At 49.6% G+C, this 20,116-nt stretch overlaps 1 protein-coding gene across 1 annotated transcript; it reads left to right on the top strand.

Moving 5' to 3' along the window:
* Positions 1-453: 453 nt before the first annotated feature.
* LOC147900708 (zinc finger (C2H2 type) family protein) lies at positions 454-18,998 on the top strand. Its single transcript, XM_087376085.1, has 4 exons — positions 454-666; positions 761-872; positions 949-1,011; positions 18,819-18,998. Exons 1-4 carry the CDS (start codon positions 582-584, stop codon positions 18,937-18,939), a joined length of 381 nt encoding a protein of 126 aa, XP_087232211.1. The 5' UTR covers positions 454-581; the 3' UTR covers positions 18,940-18,998.
* The last annotated feature ends 1,118 nt before the right edge of the window (positions 18,999-20,116 follow it).

Below are 20,116 nucleotides of genomic sequence, written 5' to 3'. Positions count from 1 at the left end.
GGCTACCCCGAGGGCAGGCCAAAAATTTCAAAAATGCCTAATTTCTACTTTGCCAAATTTGAAGCGTTGCTAAGGCTACCGTCAGGGTAGGCCAAAAATTCACTAATATCTGCTTTGTAGGAATCTGACGATTGCTAAGGCAATGCACAGTAGGCCAAAAACATCCACGGGCAGGGTGGATGCTAACGGGCTTATGTCATGGAGGGGGAAAAGGGGGGAAATAATGATGGCTATTTTGGATGCTTTTCCCTTGGAAAAGCCTAATTCTGATGCATGACATAATGATCCAAGGGAAAATGAGACATGCTATAAAGGAAATGTCACACGAATGGTTCTCAAGAGTGTTGGAAGTAGCACCTTGAGGTCTAGAGCATGGAGTGCTATTTCCCCTGGTCCCACCCAATTTCCCACCTATTTCCCTTCTATTTCCCACGGTGCATTTGCACAGCATAACAGAAACAGCTATTTCTTACGAACTGGCCTCTGGCGTTTTCTTCTGTTTCGCAGGCCTGGCCTTGACAGTGATAAATGGCAAGCAGCCATAATAAGTAGCCACTGAGGTCAAGCGTAAGGTACTCACGATGGGTCGTTGCCCTAACCACAAGAACAGCAAGAAGAAAGGTCTCTCTCACAAGTCCGCTCGCCGAACCAAGTTTCTTCTCAAAGATATCCTTACCTTTCCCGTTTGCCATTATCTAAATTTTTTCGTTCTAGGATTCGCTGCTTTGGTTTACTGTCCACCTTGACCGATGCTATTCACGAGCTGATATAATCCACAAAGAGCTCTCACTCCTCGATGACGCCGAACCAGTTAAGCGCCCCTTGGACGAAGACTTGCCTGGCATGGGTCAATTTTACTGTCTACACTGCGAGTACGTGTTTCCGCTCTTTAGCTTCCCGGTTTTGGAAGCTCAATGCTGCGAATTAACCCACATCTTTATATTGCAGCCGTTATTTTGCCTCTTCAGCTGTTAGGGACGATCATTTTAGAACCAAACAACATAAGAAAAGGTGTGGATTTCTCCTGAATATGAAAGCGCACATTTTGCATCTGTGTTGTTGTCATAGGTTACTTTAACTGCTAGGTCGAAGAATGCACAATGCGCCCTGCGACCATTAGGCTTAACTATTATGCTCGTTCGCACTCCTTTAAGCTTCTCTTTTGCTTTATAGGTTGAGACATTTTGCAGTCTTCCCTTAGATGCGTTATCATCGGTTTAAATGTTAAAGAAAAGAGCAGCTTTGCCTGACACCAATGTCACTGCTTATGTGTCTTGCCAGTTCAGGCAATACCTGTCATATAACTATTTAGCATTGTATTCTTTCCCAGAGTTTTTCCTTAGGCAGAGTCACATTACAGAGTCAAAATTATTTTTTCCTTTTGTTCCTTCTGCAACAGCTCTACTGCCATTACATAAACAGCTCTTATTGAATGGTTGGGCTTGAAACCCGCTTGTTGTAGGAATATTAGGGTCACCTCCCCTCTGGTGAAACCCCATATGATGAGGACATAGGGGAGGATGACTTACAGTATAAGATGGGAGAAAGGGGCTAGAATTAGGGCTGCCATGTGGGCAGCAGATTGGCTGCCACATGGGCAGCATACAGACTTCCTTGTTAAATTGTATTTAGGTAGCCTAAAGGGTCACCCTGGCTAGCATCAAAGGCTAATACTAGACCCTAGTTGAGGGCACATGAGCTGGAACAATTCACAGCATAATGGGGCCAGAAAAAGGGCATGCATGGCAGCAGCAGGTACAGCAAGTGCTGCAGGTGCTACGGCAGCATGTACAGCCGGTACCGCAGCTGGAGCAGTTTGTGACTGTGCTGGTCAGCAGTACAGCAGCAGGAAGGATGGCTGCTGCCAGGGCCTTAAATGGGCACCAATCCAAGTCAGATGAGCAGAGGCAAGACTGGGTTTGATGAAAGTAATAAAGCCAAAGCCTAGTGATATGGTGGATTCTATGGGAAAAGTCATAATGCCGGCAGATCCAGATAACTAAGCTAAAAGAGTGAAAATCGGAGTGATTTAGTTGCTCTTTCTATGAATATAGACACTGTGATTCCCCTTGTCAAGTTGGCGGCTACAAAAAATGAAGCATGGGAGATCTCGAAGGATCTTTATGAGACCAAGAATACAGGGAGGATCATGACGCTCCAAAATCAGTTGTTCGCCATGACAATAGGGGAAGGAGAGTCAGCAGATGACTTCTTTGTTGAAGTGAGGATTCTCAAAGATCAATTGGTGGTAGTTGGTCAGAAGGTGGACAGTAGCCAGTTGGCGATGCTAATGATCAGTAGGACCTTTAGAGGTTTGGTGACGATTTCTCCTCTAGAGAACGAATGAGGCCAATCTCTTTTGAAATATTAGGTCCGTTGGTGCTTTAGGAGGCGGCTGCTGTACGATGATGCGAGTGGGCTTTCATGGCCAAGAGCAAGTATGGCAAAGGAAAGCATGAAAGGAAAAAAGATTTCAATGACAATGTGTCACATGCACCCCTGCACTTCGGTGCAAGTTGACACCTGGCTACATCGAAAAGTGCTAGCAGATCCCTAATCTAGGTGATTTTGTTGTATATCGTGACCCCATTGTGAGCCCTAGTCTAGGGACAATCGGCCGCGAGCTACGTAGGTCAGTTCAGTCCTTGTTCACAGGTACCCATTGGAGAACTCAGTAGGTTAGTGTTTCCATCTTAGGTTTAGCTAGGTCTAGGTCTCAGCCTAGGGTAGGAGCCTGGAAGGGCCCCCAAGGGCTGGACTAACTGAACAGGGTAGGAGCAGCCAAGGTAGGAGCCCAGAAAGGCCCTCTGAGGCAGCTCCACAGCAAGGGAAAAGGGCTGGGGGAAGGCACCTTTTATAACCTGCCCTTTTCCCCTCTCTAGGCAGCCTGGAGGGCTGGCATTTAAGGCCAACAAGCTAGCCAACCAGCCGACTGGCTAGTCAGCTGATTTATGCTGGTTGGGCCAGCCAACCACACCCTTCCAGTCCCCTATTTAAAGGGGGCCTTGCAGTCTGGCCCAAGCCAAGAACCAACACTGAAATTGATTGGGAATTGGTGTTGCTCCAGCACAAATAGATGTTGGCCACTATGCAAGCTAGTATGAGCGCAGCGCTTCCTGCATCCACACCATCTTCTACATCAGCCAAGGTTACTCCACTCACCCGGTCCACGTCGAACTTTGCGAAATATGACAGTAAGTGCGACAACTCAGCTATTTTACAGTTTGTTCACTGGTTTGTTGCTCACTTTCCGTTAGCACGCATTCTAGTTGAACAAGACAAAGTCCACCTAGCAGCCCCTCTTGGGACCGGTGAGGCGGTTACATGGTAGCAGCACTGGCCCAATAGTTATACTGACCCGACCACACGTCACGAGTTTCAAATGGGATATGTTTGTGTCCAACCTCAAAGCTCGATTTCTACTGCCTTAGTACATGTTGAATATGGAAGACCAGTTTTCTCGTCTATCCACAATAAGGTTATTACACTAGCTCAGCAATTAGGTGTGTCCGAGACCAATAAGATGAAGCAGTTCATTAGGGTTGGACTCAAGCATTCGTTTCCTTGTCCAGAACTTTGACCTGCTCACCTACAAGCATGTGCTCACCTTGGCTTAGAATCAAGAAATGATGCTAAACGGGGGAAAGCCTAAGCATGTCCAACTAGGAGCCAACAGTCTTCAATCCTTGCGTAAAGGCCCCTTAGCAAAAGGACCAATTGCTTCCAAAAGAAAAGTGATGTTGATGATTCTTCTTCAGACAGTGACACAGATGCCTCAAGCTTATCTGAGGACGCAGAGGATGACGATGACGAGGAGTCCATGGATGATGCAGATGATCAGTAGTCCTGCTGCTTTTTTTTATATCATCCATGGGTGCTTTTATTTTGAGTCTTGCATGACTCATGAGTCATGAGTCATGATCATGAAATTTGTGGATCATGAATCTTGATCATCTATGGAGTCTGGACATTGGATACTTTCAAGTTCAAGTTTCAACTTGTGTGCTAAGTTTAAACTTCAAAGTACTTCAAACTTCTAAATTTCAGATTCTTGTAATGCCAAACTTGTTAGTCATGAGTCATGATACATGTTGATTTCAGATTATTGAAGCATCATTCAAGAATTTAGAATCATAGAGGCATGAATGATGCATTGATGCTTGAAGGCTGAAGCTTCAGCCTTCTTTTTTTTTTTGGCCGAAAAAACAGTGCTGATTATATTACTTCGAAAAAACAAGATACATGAGGTTAGTTTTGCAGCTGACGGGGCTGCGCTCACAAATCGGACGCAGCCCTAAATGGAAACAAAAAGCTCTCTCTCACGGAGGGATCAGGCGGGTGTGAATAAACAGCCAGAGAGGTGGTGAATAGCGCCACTGAAGGCCCTGAGAAGTATGCTCGAAGAAGAGGCCCTGCGTATCCCAATCTCGGAGGAAACGTCTCCGCTTCTCCCGGCCAGCCCGGGAATCTCCCTGTATCTGGTCCCACTGGCCTCTGAGTGTGTGTATAATCTCACTCCAGATGTCGGCCATGACCTGGGTAGTCGAAAGAGAGGTACCACCGAGGATTTGCGCGCAGCGCGAGGTCCAAATGTGCCATCCAGCGATGCTGCTAATAATCTCCCAGACTGGATGCCTCTCTTGAGATCCTGTGTCCGCCTCTGCCAAGTGTGGCGGGATGCCCTCGAGCGGCCCCCAAGTCCCCTGTGTGATAAGGAACATGGGGTCCTGCGGGCCTACCTCGAACAACTGATGAAAGCCAGGTGTGGTGCTGCACCAGTAGAACGCGCCCCAGGTGATCAAACCTAGCTCCGGTGCTGCGCGAGTAAGGATCCCGAAGGTCCACCTCCACACTTCCTGGGCGCCAGTGCAGCTCCACAGGTAGTGTTTTGGTGACTCCTCGTCCTCATGACAAATCTGACTAAGTCCATCCTGACCAATCTGCTGCAACCAGCTTCCCACTGGAAGACCCTTGTGGGCGAGTAGCCAAAGGAAGTAGGAAATCTTCCGCGGCCGCCAGCTCTCCCACAAGGCCTTCCAGAAGGCCTGCAAAAATAACCTGGAGATACCCTGAGCATACCAACTGGGCCGCTGGGTGGGCGGGCGGCTCTGCATCCTCCCGAGAACTCTCCTGCCCAATGTCATGCTGTAAGCGAAGAAAGGGGTCGGCCCCTGGCCTGCCACAACCTCTGGCCATCTCCACTCACCTGGGTCCCAATCAAGCTCTGATAGGGCCCGCCCCTCCCAAAGCCAGAGTCGCCATAACTGCAGTTGATCCTGCTCTATACTAGGATCGATCCGCCAAACCTTCCCCACGAGGCCTACGACCCGAACCCTCTGCCACGAGAGAAGGGGGTCGATGAGCACACCCTCTCTCCTGAGTCGGCCGTCCCCCAAAACCGCGAAGAAGGAAACAGAGGTGTCGTCCAACCGGCCTGCAACCACCAGTGGGATGCCACGGGGAGTGAACTGTCCAAGCCAACGGTCATCACCAGGCATGAGGATCTGAATCTCGGGTGGAACCAACCAACCGGCAAGAATCGCTCTGTCTATCTATGTGCGTCTCGCCTGAGCTCCACGGACTCCTTCAGCTGCGGCTGCTAGAGCAACGGTCTCCAAGTGTCTGTAAGTGTCCCTCCAAACTCGAAGGGACCGGGCTGGCCCAATGTATCTCTGACCTGATCGTTCCAGATGAGCGGCTGGTGGTCGATCTCCTCCTGACTGCTAGGAGGGGACTGGAGGAGACTGAGACGGAGTCGCCTCCAAACCATGAGAAGGCTACGAATGAGCGGGGAACGGGGTGAGTAAGCGGTGCCAAGGTGAAGATCCACCGGAGGGACGGTAGCCACTCTCCACCTCGGCGCGGGACGCAAGAACTGATCCCCTGCTGAAGTAACATCTTCCACGTTTGCCTCCCTGGGGTCAAACCGCGGATAACTAACTTGCCCAGCAGGGCCTGACTCTGAAGCTCAGGATCAATGACCCCCAAGCCACCCTCAGCTTGCGGAAGAATGACTGTCTGCCAGGCTACCCTGGCTCTGGTATCTCTAAGACCATATCCCCCAGACCACAGGAAATTCCGGACCATCCTCCTGAGTTGTGCCACGTTGGATCTCGAGAAGCACCAACAAGAGGCCACATACCAGGCCGTGGCCAGGAGAACCTGGTTGACTACAAGAGCACGACTTGCAAGACAGAGCTTAGCAGTGCCCCAGAAAGCCAGCTTCCGTCAAATGGAATCTAGCACCGGAAGAAACTGCTGAGCTGGCGTGATGTCCAGGCCGACCTGAAAGCCGAGATATCTAGCTGTCTGCCCCCGCGGGATCCATCTGAAACCCAAAAACCTCCCCCACTGTGAGCAGGCCCCAGGGTTTGTGAGAAAACCAACTGATTTGTTCCAGTTGATTTTCGCACTGGCTGCCGAGCAGAAGACCTCTAAGGCCAGCCTCACCCTCTCCAGCATCATCTCATCATCTTGAACGTACAGCGCTGTGTCATCTGCATACTCCGAGTCCAGGAGCTCCGTGTCCTCCCTGATGGGAAGGCGAATACGACCTCGCCCGAAGGTAGTATGTCATCGCCTCGGCAAAGAAGAGAAACAGGTAAGGAGCGAGGGGGCCACCCTGACGCACTGATCTCTCCAATCGAAATCGCTCTCCCATCCTGTCGCCAATGATGACCCTGCTGGAAGCTGTCCTGTATAACGCTGAGATACCCTGAATCCATCCTACTGGGAATCCCAGTCTCTCCAAAGTACCCTCCAGGAAGGACCAGTCCACTCGATCGTAGGCCTTCTTAAAGTCGAGAAGTAGGATGGCTAAGTGCGACCCGCTGTGCTGAGCCCACTCCGTCGCCTTTGAGAAGGTAAAGACATTATCCAGGATACTGCGATCCTGGACAAAGCCTGTCTGAGTGTCATGAATGAGGTTAGGAAGTAGTGGCGAAACTCTGGTGCTGATCATCTTGGCAAGGATTTTGTAGGCCGTGGTGACGAGAGTGATCGGGCGCCACTGACGGATCTCCTGTCGGTCTCCTCCCTTCGGGATGAGGCAAATCAATCCCGAAGAGAGGCTCTCTGGCATATGTCCGCTGCTGAAAATCCTCTGGAGGGCTGCTAGGAGGGGCTGATGGATCTGATCCCAGAAAGAGGTGAAGAAAGCGCGAGAGAGCCCATCCTCGCCAGGGCATTTCTGCCCATCGATGGCCATCAAGGCCTCCTGCATCTCGACAGTAGTGAACGGTGCCATCAACGTCGTCTGCATGCTGGGCTGAACAAGGGCTGGAATGTGCCTCCACACCTCCTCGCGGGAACGTCTAGTACGGGGGGCAAGCTGCTCCTGCTGGAAAAGAGTCCTGTAGAAGTCGGTAGCCAACCCCAAGACCTCTTCCGGATCAGTTACGATGTGCCCCCCCGCTGTCCTAAGACTCCGGAGCTGATCACCTGCTGCCCTCTGGCCATGCGTCCTAAAGAACTCTTTGCTCATCCGGTCGCCCTTCCGAGCCCAGTAGGAGAGGGAGGCGTGATAAGAAAACTCTGAGCGACGCTGGAGAGTCTCCTCAAGAAGGGCTCTAGCTTAAAGGGCCTGGATCCGAAGCTCCTCCGAACCCGGAGCTGCCTACTGGAGTCGCTGAATGGAGGCGAGGTCCCTACGAAGAGCTCTCTCTCTGCCCCACCACTCCTGGCGAACCTGAAGGGCTGCGAGCTGGCAAATCTGGCTGGACTCCTGCAAAGCTTGCGCCACCGACTCTACCAGATCCACGCACTCGCCCCAATCTTTGTCGCAAAGGCTACTGATACTACTGCGCACCTCCTCCCTAGAGAAGATGGAATCAGGAATCCTGCACGAACGGGGAGGAAGGGACTGAGCTGCCGAGTCTAGTGATAAGAGCACTGGCGTGTGGTCGGAGAGTGTCGTCCCTGGCACTATACCCACCTGACCACCTCTGCTGATGGCCCAATCACTGACATAAAATCTGTCCAGTCTCTCCAGGAGTCTGCATCCTTCCCTGCGGAAGCCCCACGAGAAGTCCAAGCTCCCGTGCCATCGGCAGAAGGACGGGTCTCTCTAGCTGTCCCTACCTCCTGTCGCGAAGATAAAGGAGTCCCAAGCGGACTGCTCTGCCTGAGCTATACCTGTAAACTCTGGTCCTCTGCCCTGCTGGTCCTCCAAAGTCTCCAGATTGTTGAAGTCACCTCCAACAATATCCACGAATCCATGTCTGGGAGAATCTCTGTGAGTGTCCTCCAGAAAGTGGCTTTGCATCGGAGGTCTGTGGGTGCATAGATGTTGAGGATTCCTATTTTGGAGCCCTCCAACTCTAGGCCAACCCAAAGTGCACGGCCTGGGATCAACGTACCATGACCAAAAACTCCCTGGGCAAATGACTCGCAAACGGAAGTACAGACACCGCCACTCCTCCCCTGTGCACCCGATCGAGGGCTCCCAATAAGTGTGAGAGCGTCCAAGGAGGATCTTCCCGCAGCTACGGGAATGAGCCACTGAAAGCTTATGCTCCTGGAGTAGGAGTATATCCAAGCGACGAATCACTGCTGGCTGAAGTTCCTGTCTCAAGATGAGCTTCCTAGGACCACGGGTGCCAGAAGAATGAAACCCGTTCACGTCCCAGGAGACAAGGTGTAAGCTCATGATGAGGACTGGTAGGCTGCGAACAACTGTCTGCTCGCGGCCGAGGTCGATGAAGAGGCAGAAACTTTGGAATGAAGGCGCTGACGCTTTTGTGAGGGTTTGGAGGGGGAGGCGAGGTCATCCTACCCATTCTTCAAAACTTTTAGCAAAGGCGTGAGGCCTTTGGTGCCATGGACAAACGCTTTCTCGAGCCAACTCAAGATCTCTGAGGTAGTCATCTCGTAGAAGGCGCGAAGTTTCTGACGAGTCTAGGCTCTGACATCCGGGGGGAGGGGCCACGACAGAGGGGGCCTGAGGATCACAATCAATCTGAAACGCTTGGCGGCGCAACGCCACCGCAGGCGCACGTCACCCTCGGACCATTGAGTCTCGAGAAGCTGTCCACCCGACGGGCCTATCCAGGAGCAAATCTGACCGTGCGTCTGCTCTCTGAGAGCCTCCCAGACCGAGTCGTCTGTCCAAGTCTCGGTGCCGTCGCTGAGAAAGGTGAAAGCAAAGCTGGAGCCATCCCTCGGGGCCAAGGCTGCGATCTTCCCATCCGCCCCTTTACGGAGGAGGAAGATATTGATGTCGAGGCAAGCAGGGAAGGTCCCGAGGTCGGCCACATCCAAGTAATCCCAGGGACCAGATCTGTAGAAGTCGCGAGGAACTCTCTCTCTCCTGGAGCTGAGGCCCGCCAGAGTCTGCAACTGAGGGGGTCGGGCTAGCAGACAGGGAAGACTGCTCCAGGGGTGGTGCAGACTCGAGATGCCCTGCCTGGGGTGGGGAAGGGGAAGGAGGCTGAGGGGTAAGGCAACTCAGACTCCACGGAAGCGACTGGTGGGGGGGTGGAGGAGGGGGAGTGGGGGCTGCCCGCGGCTGAGGAACCACTGGTGCAGTTGACACTGCAGAAGAGCTGAGAGGAGCGGGGGAGGGGGGATGGGACTGGAGCTGGGACTGGGGCTGAAGAGGAAGAGGAGGGGGCTGAAGAGGAAGAGGCGGGGGCTGATGCTGCGGGTCGGGAAGAGGGGGCTGCGGCTGGGGTAGGGGCTGGGGCTGAGTGGAAGGGAGCTGGGGATCGGAAGAGAGGGGGACTTGAGGCTGCGGAGGGCGGGCTACAGACGAAGAAGAAGCTCTCCCAGGACCCTGGGGCGGCTGCCTGTCAGGTCTCTGAGGCGCTGCTGCAAGTTGGGTAACCTTTGCCTCCTTGCCTTTGTCAGAAGTCTTCTTATTCTTTCCTCTTTTCCTTCTGACCTCGGTCCAGCCGCCAGCCACCTCTGGACCGGACTCCAGCTGCCTCTGCTCTTCCTTACGTGGCTGCCTGGAGGGAGGGGGAGGGGACTGAGGGGGGGGCAGGGGGGCTGAGAGGAGCTGGAGAAGCGTGGACAAGCAGTAGCCAGGTGCCCAAAATCGTGACACCTCAGGCACTGGCCTGGCTGTCCTGTGACTACCATGCTTTGAGTAATGCTGCCAGCATCTGTCACGATCTCAATCACTGCAGGAGGGACGCAGGGTCTGCCACAGCCAGACGGACTGTGGGAGCTCCTGTCGCAGAACCGCGTCGACGAAAGTGTTATGCATCACCCAGCCAAAGTGGGAACCTAGGTCCCTGACTATCGGCCGCAACTCAGCAGCAAGGCCTGGAAAAACTAGCGTCACTGGGTGGCGAGGTATGCGGAAACGAGCATCAAAGTCCGCTGCGCTGAATCCTCGGTACCAAGGGACTATCATGATGATCTTTCCATCCACAGATGTGGGGGAACCAACAATCAGGTTGCTCGCAGCTTTCGCAGTGGAGAGTTTAAGCCAGAAGATGCCCCTTCCCATAAGGGCCACCTCCTCGATGTGGCTGTCCTCTAGCATGAGAGTGGACTGGAGCCAGTTTCTGATGGCTGGTCTGGAGGGAGAGTGTCCAATGACTCTGCCATAGACGGAAGTGAGGGCAAAGTCATTGGCAACCTGTTGTACCCGAGACGGCTGTTGCTCTGTCAAGATCACGCGGTAGGCATCTGGAGAGGGAGGTCCGGCTGGGCCTCCGGTTCCGGGCAGGGAGCCGCCATACCGCCAAGACAAACTGCGAGACCTCCGATGAAGAAGAGGCTGCCACCAAAAGGGGGAAGATGGACGAGGGATGGAGCCTGGGTGTGACGGAGGAGGATAAGGCGAGGCGAAGCGAGGCGGGGCGGAGGAAGAGGAGGCGATGGCAGGGGCGGAGGTCGGAGGCGAGAGCGGAGGGCGGAGGTCGGAGGCGAGAGCGGAGGGCGGAGGTCGAAGGCGAGGGAGAGGGGCGGCGGCAGAGGGGCGAGGGCGGAGGGCGGAGGGGCGAGGGGCGCCCCTGCGGAGGGGCGAGGGGCGGAGGGGCGAGGGGTGAGGGCGGAGGGCGAGGGGCGGGGGCGGAGGGCTGAGGGCGGGGTGTGGGGGCAAGGGGTGAGGCGAGGGCGTGATGGCGGGGCGAGGCGAGGGGTGTGAGGCGAGGGCGAGGGGCGTACGGCGAGGGCGAGGGGGGGCGAGGGCGAGGGAGTGAAAGGCGTTGACACATTATAAAAATGCCTCACATTGACTCAAACATTTCTGATTTGGCAAAATATGGAGTCATTTCTTCCCAATTCCATAGGTTTTCCCGCCTTTGTACGACTAAGGAGTCTTTTATCACTCATTGTAGTAATTTGATCACTTTACTTTTACACAAGAGGTATAATCCAAGGAAAATAATGAAAAAAGTACGCACAATTTTTAATATGAAGTCTTTTATCTATGGTGTATCGGCCTTAGGTATGTTTAGAATGATTGAACATAAGCTGAAAACAAAAAGCGGGGAGTTGAATAGCCCGTTTTTCTTTTAGTTTAAAAGAGAGTTTGATTGAGTATGCTTGTGCTTTCTTAGTTAGGATTGTAATTTTGCCTCTTTGTAGGAAGCGATACATAAGTGTAAAGGGTCCATTTAGCTTTTTATTTTATGTTTTAAATGAGAGAGAGAGAGAGAGAGAGAGAGAGCTGTTTTTTTGGAAGATTTTGTTTCTTGACTTGCTTGTTTATTTTTGCTTAGTCACTTTATTCCTTTCTTCTTTATTTCTTGTTTTCTTTCTCTTTTGTTTATTTGCTGTATTTTAGTAAGCACTGGGTTTGCCCAAGAGACTCCGCGGGTCTTTAGAAACCCAGTATAGTTGCTTTTGCTTTAGCACTGATGACGACATAAGTGTTGCTTTCATAGTTGCCAGCCGAAACGGAAACGGAAGAAATGAAAACGGAAGAAACAGAGTTTCCGGGCCCCCGTCGAAACAGAAACGGAAGAAATGGCAATATGATACAATTTATGTATAAACATTTATTTTTTATACATAATATAATTATCAATAGAGTGCAAATCATACATAATGCAATTATCTATACTTGAAGCTTTAAGAATCAATGCATCATGCATGCTTCTATGATTCTAAATTCCTGAATGATGCTTCAATAATCTGAAGTCAACATGTGTCATGACTAACAAGTTTGACGTTACAAGAATCTGAAATTTAAGAGTTTGAAGTTCTTTAAACTTAGCACACAAGTTGAAACTTGAAACTTGAAACTTGAAACTTGAAACTTGAAAGCATCCAATGTCCAGACTCCATAGATGATCATGATTCATGATCCACAAATTCCGCACCCATGGATGCTATTAAAAAAAGCAGCTGCCACTTGGCACCAAGGTCCAAATTATACTCAGTAGTAAGTAATGTATCTACTATCATAAAAAAAGAAATAACATAGTCTAGGATGCATCGTGTTGCAGCTTGTTTGCATGATGCATCTAAAGTGTCATGACTAGGAGTAGGATAGCACTGTAGTCTGTACAGTCGTAGTCAAGGACCAAGGTACATCACTACTGATCATCTGCATCATCGATGAACTCCTCGTCATCGCCATCCTTTTCCTCCTTAGATGAGCCTGAGGCATGTGTGTCACTGTCTGAAGAAGAATCGTCAACATCAGGATCAGGACCATCGGGTGCAGCTGAAGTACTAGCACCATCTTCAGATGGTTGAGTCTACGATCGTGTGTGGTGTGCTGGTGCTGACAGCTCCTCATACTACATGGTGTATATGTCCAGCTCCTCCCGTGGGATATCTGGTATGGCCTTCATCTTCTCCACGTTCACCTTTCACTTGGCGAGGTTCGGGGCAGCCGGCGGCGAACTCAAGGAGACGGAGGTTGCAATGACAAAACACCAACTGCTCCAATTGAGCTGTGCTCAATCTGTTCCTCTTCTTTGTGTGAAAGAGGGCCCAAGTGCTCCAGTTCCTCTCACAAGGACTAGAACTGCAATCCTGTGAGAGAACACTTATAGCAAGGCGTTTCTGCCATAAGCCATTTAAGCAGAGATAAGTATCAGGAACTTGATAACTTTAACCATATTTATAGTAGATAAAACTTCAAATTGCTTAACTACTAAGCTCTAACTAGTGACGTTGTAACTTGTCTCTTACCAAAGTAGGAGTACAGTTGCCATATTTCTCCCACGAGGAGACAGGCTGACTGTGTCTCTCGGAGCCTAGCCGTAGGTGGACCAAAGGAGAGGCTGTGATTGCGGAACAATAGAAGTTCATCCTCCATTCTTCGTTGCATCTCCAAGTCACCACCTGTCTAATTTTGTAGATACTGTTGCATCCCCTCCTCCAACTCGTCATTCTCATATTGCTCTTGACTGCGCCAGAGGGGATGCAATACATGTGCCACCGCATGGATTGGGTGGTGGAACCAATTCCACCGCTTATTCCATATAGCACGGATGGACTCAACTATAAATCATGCTACAAGAAATTAGAATGCATTATGCATGCAAAATTCATAGACTATAGTACATACATAATACATATCTGAAAATTCTAGGCTCCATGATAGTTATGTTGAGGGTCTCTCCAATCTTGTCCATAAACTCGTACAAGAGCCCTAATGTGCTTCCCTCCATGTCCGTGATGCGAAGCACCATGTAGATAGGATTAATCGATTTGATTAATGCCTTCGCCTGATTCCACCAAGACTCATCCATGATCATGCGGACAAATTTGATAGATTTTGCTTGGCCTCTGTCATCCCAATCTACCACTCCCGATGCACAACTGTGCGCAACAAGCCTTGGTGCACTCGCCCAAGCCTCTCCACCACTATGAACATGTAAGCAAACCTTGTGGCTGGAGGTTTCAGTAGCTCAAGGTCATTGTAAGCCCGATAGATGCTGACGACTTTGGGTCTCTTCATGACAAACTTCACGATACTGCAGTCTGTGGAGAAGATGGCATCAATCTAAGGTATCTTCCCTAGGTCCTCGATCAAAAGATCAAGGCAATGTGAGGCACATGGTGTCCACACAATCTTAGGGAACTCATCTTCTAACATGGCACCCATTGACACACAATTGCTGCCATTATCTGTCACCACCTGCACCACATTCTCAGCACCTATCTCCATAATGGCTTCCCGTAAATGCTCCCAAATATACAACCTTGTAATCACTGTATCTGCAGTGGAAGCGTCTATGGCTCTCAAGAACATGGTTCCCTTGCAAGAAGACGCTAAAATATTGTACACTTCTGCTACTTGTATCTGACCATCCATTGCATAAGAGTGTGCATCCATATTTTTTCCAAGTCTCTTTCAAGGGCTTCATTTGTTCTTCCACACATTCCCTCTCTCTTCTTAGCTCTCTTGTCCGCAAGGCCTCATATGTAGGCCCTTCCCATTCATACCCAATGCGGCTCGTGGCTCTCATGGCCTTCCTCCATCGTGTAGTCTTCGCCACATGAAAGGGTATTGCACACTGTATGAAGAGCTTTGTGAGCTCACTAGTGGTCTCCTTCACTGCTTGCTTTTGCAAGCGTGCTTGAATGCTAGACCTTTGTAGTGATCCTCTTTTTCCCGCACTAGTATCCACACTAATTGATCCATGTGGCAAGGGTGTTCTTGTAGCACTAGGACCCGCACTCGATGTAGTTGATGCCCCTCTACTTCTCTTTGCAGAACCCAATGTGGTGGCATCATCCAATGGCTCAGTGTCAGCAGCCTCTTCTTCATCTTGCAGCCCTTGCCCTCCACTTTTTGCAACCAAGGTTGCCATGCGCACACACTTCCATTCTGCTAGGCCACCTTTCACTGGAGCAGGCACAAACTCACAAGGTCCTACATCCTTGCTGGGAACACCTGCTAGATGGCCTTTCACCCGTGTGACGGACCCCGCTTTGCTTATGCCGCAATAGTTGCACCTCCACCTCTTGGAGCCACCGCCTCCTTTATAACAATCTAGGAGGGAGACATGGACCCAATAAGCATCTCTAGGCATTGAGGAGGATGGAGAGGTCACAAGTGAGAAAGGATGGAGAGGTAGGAGGAGGATGGAGAGCTCAGAGGTAAAAGAGGATGGAGAGGTGGAAGGAGCCTGGAGGATTAGAGGTAAAAGTGAAGGAGGATGGAGAGGTTACAGGTAAGAGAGGATGGAGAGGAGGAGGATGGAGGGATGGAGAGCAGGCTGCCAAGCTGCAGCTTGCAGGATTGAGAAGATGGAGAGAAGGATGAAGAGGATGGAGAGAGAAGGATGGAGGTCCGAGGGAATCGGGATGGAGAGTCCGAGAGCGAAGGATGGGTAAGAGAGGATGGAGAGGAGGAGGATGGAGGGATGGAGAGCAGGTTGCCAAGCTGCAGCTTGCAGGATGGAGAAGATGGAGAGAAGGATGAAGAGGATGGAGAGAGAAGGATGGAGGTCCGAGGGAATCGGGATGGAGAGTCCGAGAGCAAAGGATGGAGGGATGGAGAGAGCTTAGAGAAGGTGGAGAGAGCAGCAAGGATGGACAAAAGGAGCGCAATGGGCGGGAGGCGGCGAAAAAAGGAGCCAGGCGGCGAAATCGTGATTTTGGGGTTCTAGGTCAAAAGTAGGTTTCAAGAAACGGTGTTTCTTCTTCCTGCCAAGACAACTATGGTTGGTTTGCTTGCTAAGTATGCCTTCCTTTTGTTTTTCATAAAAGTTTTTGTTTACCTCTTTTTTCTTCTCTTTCATATTCTCTTTTATTTTCTGTGTAGATTTTTGGTCTTTAGAACAACAAAAAATCTAAATTTGTATGATTGGACATATTCTAGTCTTACAAAGGTATATTGCTTCACACTTGCAATCCCAATGCCCTTGCCACCAAGATCATGGTGAAAGAGGCATGTCTTGGAGCTCACAAATTCGTCAGACACATGTCGTTTTTAAGTGTCTCTCCCTTAAGACGTGTGTTTCTAACCAACCATGCTTTCTTGTGTTAGCATTGTCTTTTTAATCATCCTTCCATGTAATCAAATATTCTTGAATTATTAACTGACATACACTTTTCTTTGACATGAAGAATTCTGTTTGGTTCATGTGGGACCCATGGTTTAGTTAAATCTATGTATCTCTTTCCTATTAGACTCTCATGTTCAAGTTGTTTTTGTCTTTCCCAAAAGAAAATAAACTTCTATTAATGCTTGAGAGAAAACCAACCATACAAATCAGCTATATGTGTGCGCTGATCATGGTCTGGCTGCTTCTAGGGAACGTTGCTCACTGCCTAGGGAATCTCAGAAACATGGGCCAACAACTAGGGTGGGGGACTATACAACCAACGGATTCGTCGAAATGTGAATGTCTAGAATACACCTCCAAGCCAAGCCTTGTAGAAACGTGAATGCCTTTCGGCGATCATCTGAGAACCCATCGTCCAGCATTGCCATGTGGCATGCAAGGTATATATCATATCGTACCAAATTGCAACACAAGAGTGGCTGCTGGAGGTACTACTAGTCTCCCATCGCCAAATTGCAATGACAAACTAGATGTTCCAAGCACATCGTCTCCCAAACATAATTCTCGCGTAAGGGTACATGCAGCTGACGGATGGAGGGATTGAGTCCTGCACCTTTGATCCGAAAGACCCTTTGTCCAACAAGCCTGTACGCTGGCAAGACCACTTGATTAGATAGGGATGACAGTGGACATCCCTCTGTCAACCAGGTTGCCATGTCCAAAGTGAAGTTAGTTTGTCCGAGCCACAATTCAGAGGGCCCCTGCCAAATTGTCTCTGCTGCGGGGCTGCTCCACAGATAGTGAGGTATCGTCTCGAGGTCTCTCTCTGCATAGCAGCTGCACCTCTCATCCACTCACATTTGCTCCAACCACAGGGAAATGGGCAGTCTCCTGTGGGCCACCATCCAGAAGAAATATGTAATTTATCGCAGAAAAAGGCTAGTCCATAGGCAGGTTCTGATCTTGGTAATGACCTCCTAGGGCACGTGTTGCTCTACCCAATGCTGCTCTCTCGAAGGGGTCTAGGTGGCTACGTCTAGTTGTAGACGTTGGCCAACGTGTATTAGAAGGCTACCTCTGTGAGTGCCTGGGCAAAACCAGTTAGCTGAGTCCCACTATACCTCTCGTGAGGGACAAACCTCCCACAACCGAAGTAGTCACTGAGACTGGTTGTGCCCCAAGGTGATTGGTATTGGATCAATCGTCCATCTCTAGGCAAGATGACGCACAATCCTACCTTGAACTTCATATCTCACAGGCTCTCTCTAGTTCTCTTGCGAGTGATGGCCCCATTCTGTAGTGCATGGGGCGGGAAGTGTTGTGGACTCGATACTTGGAAAGGATCCACCCCTTTCCTAGAGAATTTTGCCCATACAAACTTAAGGGATCTGAGGCTCTGTGCAAACCATCCCACCAGAACTCATAGATGGTGGCGTCTTTCTTGAACATGCTCATACTCACCCCTCAGGTGGGCTCTCGCCTGTGCCCTTGTCTCCCAAGGAAGCAGACTACATGCTCCCAATGATCTAGCCAGGCCACTGTCCCATTGTGCCCACTTTATGTGCACGCCCCTAGGATGCCAGTGTAGGATCTGGCACTCAAACGCCTCTTGACATTTGGGCTGGCTCGGACCAGACCACAACCAAAAGCTGGGAGGGGAGCCTCTGAGAAGATACAAAGATGAGATTGCTGCCACTGTCCTCCTGTGCAGGGGATGTTTTCAAGAAACCGTCACCGAAGCAAGGGGCTCTGAATCTGTGGTGAGGCCACGCACTATAAGCTTACCCAGAGGTTAAATGCTTCAGGAGATGACATGTGGCTGAGGGAGTCAGTCTAGAATTCTCTTTATGTGGGGTGTGAAGAGGCTGGGAGGTGACAACCGTTGAAATCCTGTGATAGTCTGTGTGTCAGATGAATCCAGGTTGAGTGAAGGTCTGATTGCTCATGTAAAACACCCACCTAGGCACAGTTTTATCAGTAGATGCGGACTCGCATCTAGGTTAGATATTGCGGACCTTGTTCTCTATCTCAGATTCTAGTCTGAATGCATGCTACTGCTTCTTCTGGAGTCAGAATAACATTCCTCTCCCCTTTAGACAGTAGGACATGGAAAATACATTTAGGACACACAACAGAGTGGCATGAACGTCATAATTTCCTACAATGAGTGTCTAAGTTTAAGCACTTCCAATCTTTTGTGTTAGCCTTGGTTTTGGCTGAGTCTACCTGTTATAGAATGCCAGTAGGTTGGTCTGTGTATATATGTATAATAGCATTCCTCTCCCGTTCAGACATTAGCACATGGAAAATACATATAGGACAGACGACAAATTGGCATGAACCTCATAATCCCCTACAACAAGTGTCTTTAAGTTCAAGCTCTTCCACTCTTTTATGCTAGCCTTGATTTTGGCTGAGTCTACCTGTTATAAAATGTTAGTAGATTGGTTTGTGTATATATGTATAATATCCATTTTATTGATGATGTTGGATTATCTTACCATCGCTCAAAATGCGTACGATTTTGGTATCAAGAAAAACATGCCTCATACGATCTAGATGTCATCTACAAGTGCAGGTTGTGATGTGGAGGACATGTGGTTGATAGGATGTTGGTTGTACCATTTTTTTAACTCCACGAAATTCCACAATCAGCATTTGAGAAGGGCTACTCTCCATTCTCTAAACTTTGTGGATGTGTCCTTAGTTCCTAGAAATGTCATGCATGCAAGAAGTCATGATCATGCAAAGATGCTCTGTAGGCCTGCAAGCTGTCCTTTTAGTCCCCCTTCTATCTATTTTAAATGTCCTCTTTATCATTGCTTTGTAATATGAAAAAAGCCATTCTTTTGGGTCAGACTTTCTTTAGTTGACTGGTTACTTTGTATCATGCAGAGTGAAATTGATGCAGAAAGATGCACCTCATTCACAACTCGATGCTGAGCTAGCTGCAGGAATGGGGAGACCTGACAATGGACCGGGTTTGAGGTCATACGATGTATCCATGGGTCTTTGATGTGCGATGTCTGTATTCAGCGTATGTTATAAAGTACAATCAAGACTTTCTGACAAAAATTGTGCGAAAGAGGCTTGAGTTGTTTGTCCTCAGTTTATGAAAGACAACTTGCATTTTGAGAAAGGATCAGTTCTAACCGATATGCTGACACCCCATGAACATATTTTTAGTGAGATTATAACTTAGTCAGTTCAACCTATCCTCTTCTAGGAGCTCAAGCTGTGACTAAGCTTAGAGACGGCTCTGTCTTTAATTCAATTTGGTGAAAACCAGGAGCGCGAAAAGGAGATCATGATAGGACGCAAGGTTCTTTCATTGATCATTGATTTGTTCACAAGCGGGTGTTGATTTCCCTTGGCTGATCCAGTTGTCTTGGCCTGTCCCTGCCCCCCCCCCCCCCCCCCCCCCCCCCTCTCTTCTCTCTGCCTCTCAAACCACCACCACCAGCAAAACCCCACTGCCCCCGACACAGTCACCTGCTGCCATATCATCAGGGACAATCACTTCCATCAATCTATTGCTCACATTGGGCCTTTGACCTAGAGTCCCTCTGAGCCTTTTTCCTCTTGGTGGCAATATACAGAGCGGCCCTCCTTTGCCTCCCTGACTTAGAAGGGCATAGCCATGTCTCTTTCCCCTAAGCTAGAAGGGAAAAAGGGAATATAGAGTCGTGCATGCACGCGCGTGCGCGCACACACACGTGTGTGTGTGTGTGTGAGAGAGAGAGAGAGAGAGAGAGAGAGAGAGAGAGAGGGAGAGGGGGGAGAGAGAGAGAGAGAGAGAGAGAGAGAGGGAGAGGGAGGGGGGGGGGGGGGGGTAGGTTGAATCAAATCAATAGCTGCCATGGAGTGGAGGTGAGGCTTTTATAGTGCTGTCCTTCTATTTAGCCGTAAAGCTAAATGTGCCCCTAGTGCAAATGCTAGTTAGCGGAATGATCCTCTTTATTACAGCCAAATAACTCTGTACTCAAAGTTTGTCTATTCTTTAAGGAGCATCTAAGGTGGCAAGAGTATTTGCTTCTCAAGACTATAAAAGAAGACTCCTTTACCTAGATAGACTAATGTCTCTGGGTCTTTTTGCAATAAAAGTTTAATGTCAAAGTTCTTTTTAAACTTCAATACACCTTGGAAAACTGATCTTTTGAGGATTTGAATCTAAATAAGCTCCATTCTATACA

This window comes from Dipteris shenzhenensis, chromosome 6 (assembly GCF_047967505.1).
Source record: "Dipteris shenzhenensis isolate YYH24624 ecotype China chromosome 6, Dip_SZ_1.0, whole genome shotgun sequence".
In the NCBI taxonomy this organism is placed as follows: domain Eukaryota; kingdom Viridiplantae; phylum Streptophyta; class Polypodiopsida; order Gleicheniales; family Dipteridaceae; genus Dipteris; species Dipteris shenzhenensis.
The sequence above is the reverse complement of the archived record's forward strand: the minus strand, read 5'-3'. Positions and strand labels throughout refer to the sequence as shown.